General features: G+C 37.8%; 1 protein-coding gene across 6 annotated transcripts in view; it reads left to right on the top strand.

Annotated features, from left to right (window-relative positions):
* ERICH3 (glutamate rich 3) overlaps positions 1-14,751 on the top strand; it is a 107,363-nt gene that overhangs the window by 67,353 nt on the left and 25,259 nt on the right. For all 6 annotated transcript variants that reach the window (XM_043575286.1, XM_043575285.1, XM_043575283.1 and 3 more), the window contains 2 exons: positions 4,054-4,352; positions 9,295-9,531. In XM_043575286.1, coding sequence (XP_043431221.1) covers positions 4,054-4,352; positions 9,295-9,531 — 536 coding nt within the window. The remainder of the gene's footprint in view (positions 1-4,053; positions 4,353-9,294; positions 9,532-14,751) is intronic.

Here is a 14,751-nt window from a genome sequence, read left to right as displayed (position 1 = left end):
TTGCTGGAGCAAGGGCTTGAGTGGACGAGAGGAGGTGGGATCTAGGGCTCAAATTAAGACGTTAGCCTTAGAGGAGGAGAATCATTCTTCTAAAGTAACTGTAGGAGAGATGGCATATAGGGTAGAGGGAGAGATAAGTTGATGCATGTGGTGGGACCAACTGGAAGTTCTCTGCTGATTGTTTCTATTTTTTTCAGCCAAATAATAATTTATCAGCTTAGGTTAAGGCTTAAGGGAGAGGGAATTGGAGGTTTTCGGTGAGAGAAAAGGTGTGGAGGAGTCATCCAGCAAGTGGTAGAGTGAATGGTCTACAGCAATATAGTAGGAGTGCCCAGGAGTACTTGGGACCCACCTGAGGCTGCTTTCCTGTTCCAGCACAAACACACTTTCTCTATATTTGTTGGGCAAGTCACGTAGCAAATTTCTGTTTAACTCCTAGGAAAGCTAATGAGCTTACATACAATTCTCCAAGCACAAACACATTGCATTCTTTGAGAGTTACTATATAAATCCAAGCTGTAAATGTTTGGTTGTAAACACCTTCTATGGAGGTTTAATAATCAGTACCGAAATCTGATTGATGACCTCTACTTTCCTATTTAACACTTAATAGTCTCTGTACAATTTTTATATGATTTCATTTGATTCTCTGTAGCTTCTTTCTTTGACCTTTTCAAATAATAATAAAACAATGGTTGTGGTATTAAAGAATAAGACCTGTTATCCTTAACTAAAATGCATAGTTTTTAAGGACACTGGTTTTCAGTGTTTTGTTGGCTTCATCATTTCTCCAAACGAAATGTGTGCATGGCCAAAGTAGAAAAGTGTGGTGTCATTTCATGCCTCCCTGCTGCAGACCAAATAGAAGTCAAGGCAGAATGTTTTAAATGGGGCAGGGATATATGCTAGAGCTTTGCCTGTTTGGGTCTGCCCCACATGAGACTATTCTGATTATTCCGGAAGCACCTACACTGCACAGCTCTAGTGAATGTTCTCCAGTGGAGAACCACCCCTCTTATAATATAATATAATGTAATATAATATAATATAATATAATTTAATATAGTCACTTATATAATATATAATTACTTTTATATTACATATTATATTACTTATTATATATATACAAATATATAAACTCACTTGTAATATTATATAACTTTTTGGCAGGATCATATCTACAATAACACTTTTAGTTATTTTATTTTATTTTATTTTATTTAATGTTTATTTATTTTTGTGATAGAGTGCAAGCAGGGAGGGGCAGAGAGAGGGAGAGAGAGAATCTCAAGCAGGCTCCATGCTTGTCAGCACAGAGCCCGAGGCAGGGCTTGAACTCACAAACTGTGAGATCATGACCTGAAGCGAAATCAAGAGCCAGGTGCTTAACCAACTGAGCCACCCAGGTGCCCCGCTTTTAGCCATTTTAAGGGGTGTACATTAATTCCTCTAATTTGTTAAAAATTAAATTAATTTTAACTCATTTTTAAAATACAGATTCCAGGGGCTCCTGGGTGGCTCAGTCGGTTGAGCGTCCGACTTCGGCTCAGGTCATGATCTCACAGTTTGTGAGTTCGAGCCCTGCGTTGGGCTCTGTGGTGACAGCTCAGAGCCTGGAGTCGGCTTCAGATTCTGTCTCTCTCTCTCTCTCTCTCTCTCTGCCCCTCCTCCACTCACACTCTGTCTCTCTCTCCTTTGGAAATAAATAAACATTTAAAAAAATACAGACTCTGGAACTTTTGCTATGAGGAGGGAAGTATTTGATACAACAAGAGGGAGTTCTGTTTCTGAACATGACTAGGATTACCTGTTTGAGGTCCTCAGAAAACAAGAAAGGCTCAGCAGTGGTCACCAACAGGTGTGGAGATTCCACAGGTGCACGCATCCCTCAGTCATGGAAACTGAAAAGACAAGGTAGTTATTTCCAGTCGCTAGAGTGGAACACCAGGAGGAAGAATTGCCTAGCCAAGTGGAACGCAGACAGCTCTGAGCTTTAGTAATCAAAATCAACACCTCAAATTATACTCAGAAGTCAAATAGGTAGTCAGTGACGAGGAGAGCACAGATGTTGCTCACTTTGTTCGTCCAATTCCCTCAAGCAGATGGGCAATAAAAAGTCTGTGCGTGCAGTAGGGAGGCATCAAAGCCTCCACACAGCCACAACATAAACTAAAAGTAACAGCATATCAGAAGCCCCAAATCGATGGATTTGGTGTTGCCATTGATAAGGGAAGAACAGCTTGAACAGAAGGCAGTGCTAGTAATCATATTCTGTGAAGATTCATGACACCTTTATTCCAAGGAAAGTGGTGTGCTAAATACATCATCATTACAGTCAAGAATTTATCATGCTTAATATGGGGGAGGTAAGTGTATTCTTATTATCTCATTTTTTGCAACCTGATAGTTACTTTGAGTGCAAATCCTTTTAGCTTTATTTTGTGGGGAGATATTGAAAAGATAAGTGATACAACTAAGTTCTCGTAAACTGGGAGAATTGATTCCTTTGCTATTTCTAGAGAGGGAATGGCTGAAATTCAGTGAAATCTTTAGTTCAAGAACTCTCCATTGGATCTGATTCACCTTGATTCAAATTTTACTTATTATTTCTGTTCCTCCTGGACTGACAGGTCTTGACTGCATTCGGATCTGTTTTCACCTATGCACTATATTGACTCAGTTTCCCGCTAAGTCATGTAACCTGTAGAGAAAGGGACGCAAGTGGTGCTAGAGAAGGATGGTGGAGACTGACAACTGCCAGGCACCTTTTTCAGGTCACAGATTGTCTCTAAGCCTTGGTGAAAACTTCTCCAGTTTGTGCTAGTTTCTGGGGAAGAGTGTGAGCACTTTCCCCAGTGGGCGCCCAGCAGTGTATCATCTGTCCATGTGGCTGTTCATCTGAGCGGGCTGTAATCTAACAATATCTGTGTACCTCATTGGGAGGTGATGGAGTCTAGCAGTCCTGAGCCAGAATCTGCCTCCATCACTAACCTGCTGGGTGAGCTTGGGCAACTGTCAGCCTCAGTTTCCTCATTTGTAAAGTTGTGATGTTGGTTCTTAATTTATTGTTCTGGGCAGGGTAATGAATCCTGCAAGAAAATGTGTATATGGTGTCCAGCAAAGAGGTTGGCACAGAAGAAATGCTCAATAATCTTATTATCACAATCATATTTTTATTAATGTCTGTATTATTGTCATGACTGGAATTCTTATTTCAATACTAACTTCAGAGATAGGAAAAAAGCTATAGAAGGTTTTATTCATGTTACTTTTGTTATAACTGATTTTTAAAATATTTTTTAATGTCTCAGTACATTCAGATCATATGTTTATTTCACCAGATTCGACTTGGAATGACTTTATGACCTCTACAAATTATTGCCATCTCCAAAGAAAAAAAGCTTATTGCAGGGAAAAGTCAAAAAAAGATTGTTGTACAGGCTTCAAAAGGCCATTCTAAAAACAATGATGACAGTTCTATTAAAATAAGCATGCAGGCTCCCGAGGTGTTTACTTAAAGGGCACAACAACATTTGACTGTATATGTTTCTTAAAAAATCAATCATATTTATTGAGAGTCAACCTTGTATGTAGGTCTTTTGTTGCTGTGTTGTTGGAATAACAAATTATCAAAGACTGGCATCTTTCTTCTTCCGATTATTTTTATCTCAGCTTCCATATGTTTATAAACCTGAATGTTCTTTTCGCACATAATTCTCATTTAAGGACTTGAATGATATGCTTACTGGACTCCATTATAAAGCCAAAAATATGCTTGAAGTCACAAGTTTTAGTTTGAAACTACCGTTCTTAGTTGTTAAGTTGTTTTCTTGTTTATTACTGTGGGTAAAATTGTTAATAACTGTTCACTTACAAGATTTTAGTATTAATAAGGAGAAAAGAGTTTATTCTAATTAACTATGTGTACTATAATAAAGATATTTCTTATAACATTTTTTACTGGAGTAAGAAATAAGTGATTTAAAAAGCTCTGAGGTTCCACTGTGGTATAAATACAGGTTAAGCATCACCTTGTGTTTATATTTTTCACAGGTGCATTATTGCAATGGGCCTTGACAAAAATCCAACTGCACCAAAACCTAGGAAAGAAAAGAATATTGAGAAAAGAGAAGAACTAAAGAAGGGTGAGGGGAAACTGAGGAAGGATAGAGGGTACATGATACCAAGAAGGTATGAGATGGCGGGGAGCAAAACTTCCCCTTCAGTCATTTTTTCAGCTCAAGAAAAAACAAGGAATGGAGAAGTGAGAACAGCTGTGGAAGAAATGGAACGTAAAGGAAATCCAGGACAAGATGTTTGTGAAGATGACCAGGAAAATATATTTAAATACGGTAATGGATAACATGGAATTCTTTTGTTGTTGCTATTGTTGTTTTGCTTACGTCCTTAAAATGCCATTATCAGGGGCTCCTGGGTGGCTCAGTTGGTTAAGTGTTTGACTCTTGATATGGGCTCAGTTCATGATCCCGGGGTTATGATCTCGTGGTTGTGCATTCAAGCCCCTGTCGGGCTCTGACCTAACAGTGCAGAGCCTGTTTGGAATTCTCTCTCTCTTTCCCTCTCTCTCTACCCCTCCCCCACACAATCGCACTTTCAAAATAAATAAATAAATAAATAAATAAATATAAAAACCCATTATCAAAATTCGCAACAATATTTATTAAATGTTACTCAGTTATAGTCCATAGGCAGCTAATTCTGGAGAGGTGAAGATGCTCATAGGGGCAGGAGAGGAAGGGGAGTTTATGTCTGTGTGAACCAGAAGGTCTGTTCACTTCTACAGAGAGAGACCATGTTGACCAAATAGAATTTTACCTTTTTTTTTTTTTTTAGTATTTCCATGTACTTGCTTTGGTGAAATCGATGCTTATGTAGCAATAAGAGTACACCATAACTAAAAACAGTTGACATAGGCTTGGGGTCCTAGAGCCTATCTGTCTGCCTTGTTATTCTCCCCTTTTTTTCTCTCCTCTCCTGCACTCTTCTTCTTCCTCCTCCCTTCCTTCTTCCTTTCCTTCCTTTCTTCTGTCCTCCCTTCCTTCCTTCCTTTCTCTTTCTTTCCACACACACACACACACACACACACACTCACTCATATGTATAGTAGTGATAATAACAATAATCGAAGTGCCAGGCACTGAGCACCAGGTCAGGAGCTTTTCACACACTATTTCATTTTATCCTCATCACTCATTGTGATAGATATTATTATTCCCTCCATTTTATAGGACAGGAAACTGAGGCTAAGGAATACAGACAGAAAGCAGCAGGACTAAGATTCATAGTGTAGGAGAGGAAACTTTTTCCTGGGCCCATTTAGGTTCACTGGCTGGGTCCTTATAAATTAATTAGACTGACAAAAGAGGTTAAAGTGGGAAAAACAAAGAAATTTATTAGCATGTGCATCACACATACACGCAGGAGCACTCAGCTGAGTAACTCAAAGGGGTGGTTAGAACTTGGGCTTATGTGGCATCTTACAAAATAACAATCATTTTTAGAGAAGTGACAGGAAAAAGGGAAAGGACTAAGCTTCTGGGGCAGCAAATTGTGGGAAGGCAAATATGTAGCAAAACTAATGATATAAGGGCTAGTTTCAGTGAGGTTTATTATGCTGATTCCTTTGGTGTTTTGTCTGGGCTGATAAGGGTCTAAAGTTGTCTCCTATGATTAACTTGTGTCCATCTTGGTAGAGAGAGGAGGGGAGACACCTTCAAAAATGTATGCTGTGCTTTTAGGGAGAGGGCAGAGAGCTCGTCGTATATCTACTATTACTCAGTTGCTTTAAGCTCAAAATAATCTTATACCAAAGTGGCTACTTTTGGGCCACATACTCTGCCATACTCCAGTAGCCAGGCCTGTCTAATTCAAAAACCCAGACTTCCCACACTGTACAACCTCCTATTCTGTAAAAGCTATTTTAGATGTTGCCTGGTTGTGGGTGATATGTCACAGAGTCAGAAAGAGAGAGCTGCCTGGGTGTCCCTCCTACAGCAAGGAGACAGAGCAGGATTAGGGGAGCAGAGCTGTGGGCTGGGGTGACTTGTGGAAGAACTGGCATCAGGCAAGGGGCAGATTCCAGGTACTTCCTTCTCATCTCATCTTGCTCAAGGGTTCAGAAATCCCGGAGAATAATTACAGAGCTATTATAACACTGCACTTTGTTCATTACTGAAATAACATGATCATCTTAAAATGGATTTCACTTATAACACTTTGACTCAGTTTATCTCTGTGATCCCTTCTAGTCTTTATTATCTTAGACTGAGAATTTAAAATGATCTACGGCAACAGCAATAGTGGAGAGATTAACAAATAGGTTGTGTTTTTATGTGTTTTAACTTTCAAGACATGTAGTTTTATTAAAGCTATGTTCAGGAGAGGCTTTTCATTTTCTTCATTTTTTTTTCCTTAAACCAACATGGCCAGTGTTATGAGTAGTGTACTTTATGCCTATAGCTTTTCCTAAGGTCTTCATTGTGTTGGCTAGTTAATGGGCTTGTTCTTTAAAAAAAGAAGAAGAAAAAATAGTAGCAGCAAGGCTTCTGCTCTCTGCAGAGCATCCACTGATGGTAAGAGCAGCAGGAAACTTGAGTGGAGGTCAGCGCGAGAGAGTTGCAGCTGGATTGATGTCAACCTTATGTTGACTCACTTCCTCATTAGTGAGGATGGTAAACAACAAGCTAATTAAATTCTCTGAAAGAAGGAAGATGAAATGGGAGAAACAGAAGAAATATGAAAAGGAATCCAGAAAGCATGCCACCAGTTCATTCATATTGAGAACATGAGTAGCTAACACAAAGTATATGGCTTTGAGCTGCCATGCTAATTGAGCACGTGTGGTTAATGGAGGGATGATATTTATTTAGATGTGAAGGCAGTAGTGGGTAGGGCTAAGCCAGGACAGCCTTGAAGCCCATACTTTGAGAGAAACACAGAAGGTCCTGTAAAATAGGATGTATGGACCATTTTTATGGTTCACTACATGTTCCTTTAATTTTATTCTCTGCTTCCGTAATATAACAGTAATTGTGTCCTAATTGTGGGCCCTAGTACTTCTGCAATTTTAGTCAGGTGCCTGCATTAAAGTGTATTTCTCCTGGTCTACAACCCTTTCCACTTCCAATCACAATCACTATTACTACTAATCCCTAGTAATCACTAGACACATATTGTCCATGACACTGTACTAAGCATGTTCCAGGGATTATTGCTTTAATACTGACCATAGCTTTGTGAGGCAGGAGCTACCATCACAGATGAAGAAACTGAAGCTTAAAGAGATTAAGCAAATTGCCTAAGGTCACACAGCTAGTGACTGTTTTAACTTGGACTTCGGCACCTGACAGCCTGCTTCTAAAACCCTCATATGTCACCACTATGTAATACTATTGATGGAATTATAGCAATTCACTCATGTTCTGTTGGGCCCCCTGCTTATCCTGTGACCAGGAAAAAATATCTGTAAAGTGACAGATTCCTGTGTTTCCTTGTGTGTGTGTGTGTGTGTGTCGGGGGGGGCTGCGGTGTATGCATACTAATGCAAGTTCTGTAGCTAACTTGAATTCTTTTTTGTACGAAGTTTCCAAGATCTCCAGATGACTTTCTGCCCTTTTTTTTAAAAATTCCATTCCACTCATTTGACATTATTTCGTATAATTAATCATGAGTCCTATATAAAAATCCATAGGCAATCAAGCCCAGTAGTGTTGAAACTAACACTACTGAGAACCATGTATAAAAACTACTACGAGTACAGTTATCTCTTCTGTACCTGAGTCTTATTTCCTCAACAAAAATTGGAGATTCCTTGATGGCAGGGGTTGTGTTATTGTAGTGTCTCTTATTTTGCTATTTTATCTTCTTGCACATTAAAGATTCTCAATAAAGGCTTATTGATTGATAGCTAACTAGGCCAAGTGAGGAACTATTCTATTATTTGGTCTGAAATATTTGGATACAAATATTTGTTTTTATTAGTATTTCCTATTTGTTTCATGCAATATAAACCAAATTTTTCATCTTCTTGTTCATTTATAATTTTGTTTTGCTGATAATAATTTGCATTTCATGTTCCCCATATTAAATCTCTTTCATGAAAACATTCTTGTGATGAATTCTCTTTGTTTGCCTTTCTTCGTTACAGTTTCTGATTTCACTTTTCCCCTTACATCTCCCTCATACAATCTCTGCATTAACAGAGCTTTCTTCATATGCACAGGGCATGCATTTCTAAATTAAGTTTCTTTCATTGCAGCAGGGTAGCTCTCAAGTAATTACCTGAGAGGCCCCCACCACTGGAAAGGAAGCCAGAATATCTAATAACTAAAACACACAAAATGAGGAAAGCTTTATTTTCCCTGTAATTTTTATTTTAAAGATAATTGTTTATGTGCTTAATTGGTTCTGCATGAAATCCTTTTGCTCTCCATCCTTGGCATGTTGTCACTTCAAGATTTTTAGTTGTTGGTGGAGGAAAAAGGGGAACAATTAAATATGAAAGGTGAAAAATTATAACCACAAGGGACAGCTGGAGTTTATCTGATGTGACAATTTCCTTTTTCTGCTACAGATTTGTTGCACCTCTGTAGGGAATGAAGCAAATTAGTGGCTGTGACAGAAATGTTCTATTTTATAAGAATTTTTTTATCCTTGGAATGTAATTATTTCATTGACTGTAAGGATGAATAATGCATATGATTTGGGTTCTGGTCTAGGTATAGAATCCCTCATAATGCCTTTTCTTGATGTCCATTTGGTTCTCAAAGAATGTGCTATTCATGGTGTTACTTCTCAGGGCCTTTGGACTTGATTAATTGAATTTTTCCACTTCGCTATTCATTAACTTGATATCCAAATATTTTGAACATTCTTCATATGAAATATGACCTCACTGAGTCTCCAAATTAACTTTCATTATTATAACCCTGTTCTCTTCATTTTTAATTTATTTCTAATTTATTGTTTTCTATCAAGTTCTTCTCTTGTCCATTTTGGTTATTGTAGATGATGATGTACATTTGTAAATGAACTTTCATTAGGTTGCAGGCTTGTCATTTGGAGCCTTATTTCTTTTGTGCTCTTGTATATGTGACTGATTGCAGTCTTTGATCATTTGCTGTTAGTTTTCCATGTTCACTAATTGTGTGAAAAAGATGTGAAGAAAGGCCCAGAGAAGAGAAAGTCATGGAGTCAAGGTTCTCATTAAAGTAAAATGGCTTAAGTATCAGGGATTCTGTTTTCATTCTCATAGTGGAGATGTTTTTTTCTCAGAATATGAAGAAGATTTTGAAGCAGATGAGGAGAAACAAGATGAGAAAGCTAATGAAGAAGGACAGGCTGATGATCAAATGAATGGGATGTCAAAGTCACCCTCAGATGATGAAAAAGATCATTTAGACCCTGCAAAGGAGAGTGAAACCTCGTGGCAGAAGGCGGCAGATGCTGATGACAATGTGAAAGATGAAGGTGACGGATGCTCTGACAGTGAGCTGGAGGAGGAGAAACAAGGCAAGTTGTTCCACTTACCATGTGATGTGTGCTGTTCGGCAAAGGTGCTGACTGCTTTTCTTTTTTTTATATTTGATGAGATGACCCTCTTTTAAGGGAACTTTTAGGGCCTGGTTCCCTAACCAGAGGATGCTGATCGATCAGTCTTCCATAGATACCCAACTTACGGGGTGGGTCCTTAACCCCTTCTCTTTCCTTAGTTTGCTGGGATTTTTTTAATAGGGGTTAGGTAAAGCTTGTTGTGACATGTCTTCTGTTTACTTAGAAAGTTACTCCTTTTTTTTAATGTTTATTTATTTTGAGAGAGAGAGAGACAGACAGACAATGAGTAGGGGAGGGGAAGAGAGAGAGAGAGAGAGAGAGAGAGAGAGAGAGAATTCCAAGCAGATTCTGTACTGTCAGCAAAGAGCCCAAGCAGGGCTTGGACTCACAAACTGAGATCATGACCTGAGCAGAGATCAAGAGTCATGCTTAACCAACTAAATCACCCAGGTGTCCCTCCTTTTTTTTTTCTTTTTCTTTTTCTTTTTTTTTTTTTAATCCCAAAGCATTCCCTCTTACACATATACACACACCATTTTGTGGCCTTAGAAAAATGAAAAGTAGCTTCTTTTCAGTTAAAGGGAAAGTTGAAAACTCCTGCCTTAGGTTCACTTTTTTGTCTTAACTTACCTGAACACAGGGTGCTGACGTCTTAGTTTCATGTAAGGATCATCTCTCATGGCAAAGGAGACCTCCTCATACTCCTTAAGCCTAAAATGATTCTGAGTGTTCATGGGAAAAATACAGAGACGTTTTCAGGTAGACAAAGAAACCATCATCTGAGGCTTATCTCAAACATTTGAAGACTTTTTTTAATATGTCAATTTACCGAAGTAATGTTTGGTCAAAGAAGGAACCGATTTCCTGCTTTGTCCCATAAGGGTTTGGCCGAGGCTATGTGATTCTTAGTTAATCAGAGATCTTTCCTGGTACATCCAGAACATTAATAGTTATAACCATAACACTGTCATATTTAAGTATGTGTATATCTTTGTAGTTTGTGTTGGGCTAGAAAATAAGTTTATATCATGATGACTTTTTTATTTGTTTTTAAAGTTTATTTATTTATTTTTGAGAGAGAGTGAGAGAGCACATACAAGCAGGGGAAGGGCAGAGAGAGAAGAGAGAGAATCCCAAGCAGGCTCTGCACTGTCAGTGCAGAGCCCGATAAGGGGCTCAATCCCATGGAACTGTGACATCGTGACCTGAGCCAAAGTCATACACTCAACCAACTGAGACACTTAGGTGCCCCCATGATGACTTTTTGAATTGCTGTCTATTTTCACCATTCTTTCCAGCTCTCAGCAATTTTTCTGTATAAAATCTCAAACTTTGGGGGCACCTGGGTGGCTCAGGTGGTCGAGTGTGCGACTTTAGCCCAGGTCATTGTCTCCCAGTTCGTGAGTTTGAGCCCCACATCAGGCTAACTGCTACTGTCTTCCTGTCAGTGCAGAGCCCACTTTGGATTCTCTGTCCCCTTCTCTCTGCCACTCTCCCGTTCACACTCTCCAAAAAGTAAATAAATATTTTTTTTTAATCTCAAAATTTTGAATTTGGCAAATATATTAGGATAATATAAAATAAAAGTAAATTCAGTAATCAAGTAATCACAAGAGCAAATATTTATAGTTTCACTCTCTTCAAGAAAGAATTTAAGCAAACCTATTCTAAAATTTCATGCACACATATACAAGGCAATAACATGCAGAAATAATTTAGAGTAAAAGGGAAGATAATTTTACTAGGAACCATACATGAGACCATCAATAAGCTTGAACTAAAAATTTAATCCTGAGTTTCCTGACAGTCAAAGCAAAGAGTGAAGCATGATGTGAAAATTTAGAATGATGTTCACTATTAGTAAACTTGAAAACAAGATTTGCTGTCACTTTCATTATAGTTGAAAGAACTACTCAAGATTAATGGTCTGGCATTGAAATATTTTTTGTGAAGTCTTAAACTAGCCCTTTTCTATAATTTCTCTTAATACTTATATTTTATGTTTCCAGGCATGCTTAATATGTAAGCTTTTTCCCCCTCAATTTGAATGTGAGCATCAAATTTAAGTTTACATTACTATCTGATATAGGGAAAGTTATTCTATGAAAAAGTGATGTCACCTGAGTCAAATTTTAAAGAAGCTGTACAAATGACTTGAACCTGGAAAATAATTGAAAATGTGTTTGCATGTAAATATAATTGGTTCAAAACACAAAGGACTCAATTTTTCACTTCTTCAGTATGGTGGAGAATTATCAAGGGCTGATTTCATGAAGATTCAATACATTCTTTCAATAGTTGGGCATCTGGGGTTATTTTTGTGCTGCTTAATCATCTTTTTTTCTTGGGATCAAATGGATTTTTTCTATGACAGATTAATTTTTATGTTCAAACAGAGAGGGGTGTAGGCAGTACCTGGATATTCCTGGAGGAAAAGCTTTAGTCATTGAGACCTGTAATTATTGAATAATAGGCAGAGATTGGTAAGCTTTATCATTGAATACTGCTTGCATATAAATAATTGGAACCCTATGTTTGGAAAGGTATTCCAAAGGTATTTATTGTTTATTAAAACTCAGTGCTAAGCACTATACCAAATATTTTATATGAATTATCTGATTTACCTCAAACAATCTTATAAGGAAGGTACTTTTTCTTTTTATCTCCATTTTTTCAAATAAACTTGGAAATGGTGGGATTAAGTAACTCACATAGCCAGAAAGTAACAGAGCCAGGATATAAACATTACTTAAGTTTAGAGCTTGCGTTTTGGAGAAACAACATAACTATGATTTTTCCAAATGAGAAAATATCTATTTATCTAAAAGTAAAGCAAATCCCTCTAATAAAAGGATTGTGCTTCCTTAAGACAATACATTTTAGAGGTACTTATCTTGAGTTCATCTTATTCTCTAGCTTCTGTTTTTTGTTTTGTTTTTAAACAGAGGAGATAAAAACAGACATTTTCTGCTTTTACTCAAATTTACCTTTCTCTTCCCTGGATGGGCCTCCCTGTCCACTTCCAGGCCTTTCATTCAGTTCCAGCTTAGCCCCCTTCTGTTCCACCCACACTCTCCTCCTTTGGCACCCTTCATTGATCTCTTTATATTATGAAACTCTATCATTCAGTAATTCTTTATTCTCTTATTGTTTCATATGTTAAATTTTACCTTTCAAATTCATTACACAAGTTACTGACAAAGTTATTTACACTATGAAAACTAGGACTGTGTGTTGTCTTTGTTATTCCTCACAAAGGTGATTTCTTAAAAGATATTTCATAAATATTAAGCAATTACTTGACTGTTTTTTTTAAGTTTATTTATTTTGAGAAAGAGAGAGCGCGCGCGAGAGAGAAAGCATGCACAAGCGAGGGAAAGGCAGAGAGAGAGGGAGAAGAGCTAAGCTCAAGCAGCTTCACACCATCAGCACAGAGCCTGATGTGGGGCTCAAACCCACGAACCATGAAATAATGACCTGAGGCAAGATCAAGAGTTGGATGCTCAGCCGACTGAGCCACCCAGGCACCCTAATTACTTGATTGTTTTAACACCAAGAATACTAAGATGCCATGATATCTAGTTACATTTACACTGTATGTTATTATTAGAATTTTATTGAAAAAGATTGTATAGAGTTAGCTGCAATTTAAGTGTAGAATATATAATAAAGAGATATGTAATAAAAGCTACCACAACGTACAAAATCTAGCACGGAAAGGTTGGGAAATTTAAAAGGCAAAAATTAAATTTGCCAACTATTTTTTTTAAGAGAAAGAGAAAGACAGAGAGAGCAGGGGAGAGCAGAGGGAGAGGGAGAGAGAGAATCTTAAGTAGGCTCCATACCCAATGCAAAGCCCAACGTGGGGCTTGAACTCAGGACTGTGAGATCATGACCTGAGTTGAAATCGAGAGTCAGATGTTTAACCAACTAAGCCCACATGGCGCCCCCATCAACTATTTTATTTTGTTGTTTCAATAATGATATTATTAAGCTATCCTTTTTCAGAGCTCTTTTGCATTTTTGGTATTTACAATAAAACTTTGCCATTATTCTGAAATAAAATCTCATCATTTATTACTGTTTCTTTCTTCTACCTCCAGGCTCTTTTATTTGCCTTCCCTTGATTTTGATAACTTGGCCTTGTGTTATTCAGAAACATTCCTTTTAGCATGTGGAGTATCCAAATTAGAGGTTTCACCCAGCAAACAAAGTAGCATGCTTTAAAAATGATAATGACACAATAGATTCCTTGGAACACTCTATTAAAAAGCCAGACAACATTTCATCTTCAGAAGTGTAAGAGGCATATTGTGACCACTGAATCTGAGACACCAGTTCATCCTTTTTATTGACATGATTAAGAATCTTGCTGTTAGTATTTGGATGTGTTTCATTTGAACCTGCCTGCACCTGTTCCCAGAGGGCAAACAATTGCCCAGGCTGTCACTCTAGTGACAAGTCGGTCCCATTTAAACTGCCAGCTAACAATTGCGTGGGCCTGCCTTGATGAATGCTCTCTGCTGAGCAGCCCATGAGTGATGAGCGCTAGGGACCGAGAGCCACTAGGAGAGCACCCTGGTTTAGGAATGACGGGTGAGACTTTCCATCGTTTACAAAGAATGACACCTTCCTTTTCTCTGCATTTGTGTTGGCAACCCTAGGCGCTAATTCACTAGTTGAAAATATATTGTCATAGATGAATGTTATAAGGTTGAGGGGAAAAGTGTCATGTCACTGACAATACACTTGTGCTTTTATGGACAGTTTGGTTGATAATGCTTATGAGTAAGAGGTAAAGAATAAATAGCTCCTTAAGAGTAGAGTAAGAGAGAAAGAAAGAGAAAAACTCTTCCCAGAATTGCAAAAGATAGAGTGTAATAATTAAAACAAATGCTTTTTCTTGTAAGAAATATAATATTTCACTTGTGCTATTTTCCAGTCTGTTGAAGAAATAGTCCTTATAGACTTTTAAAATTCCCGAGTCACAAAAGATATTCTATTTATTTGACTTACTGACTTCAACAATCTCACTCTTCATTTCTTGTCCTGACTATTGAAGAGGAGCATGAGGGAAGCCTCCTCCCTCCGTGTTGAATTATAAGTGATGTGAAACCACATTCTGTGGACTTCAGTGTAACTTGACTGCTCCTTAGAGCAGAGAAGAGTCAGACTCTA

Source organism: Prionailurus bengalensis, chromosome C1 (genome assembly GCF_016509475.1).
Source record: "Prionailurus bengalensis isolate Pbe53 chromosome C1, Fcat_Pben_1.1_paternal_pri, whole genome shotgun sequence".
Classification (NCBI taxonomy): Eukaryota; Metazoa; Chordata; class Mammalia; order Carnivora; family Felidae; genus Prionailurus; species Prionailurus bengalensis.
The sequence above is the reverse complement of the archived record's forward strand: the minus strand, read 5'-3'. Positions and strand labels throughout refer to the sequence as shown.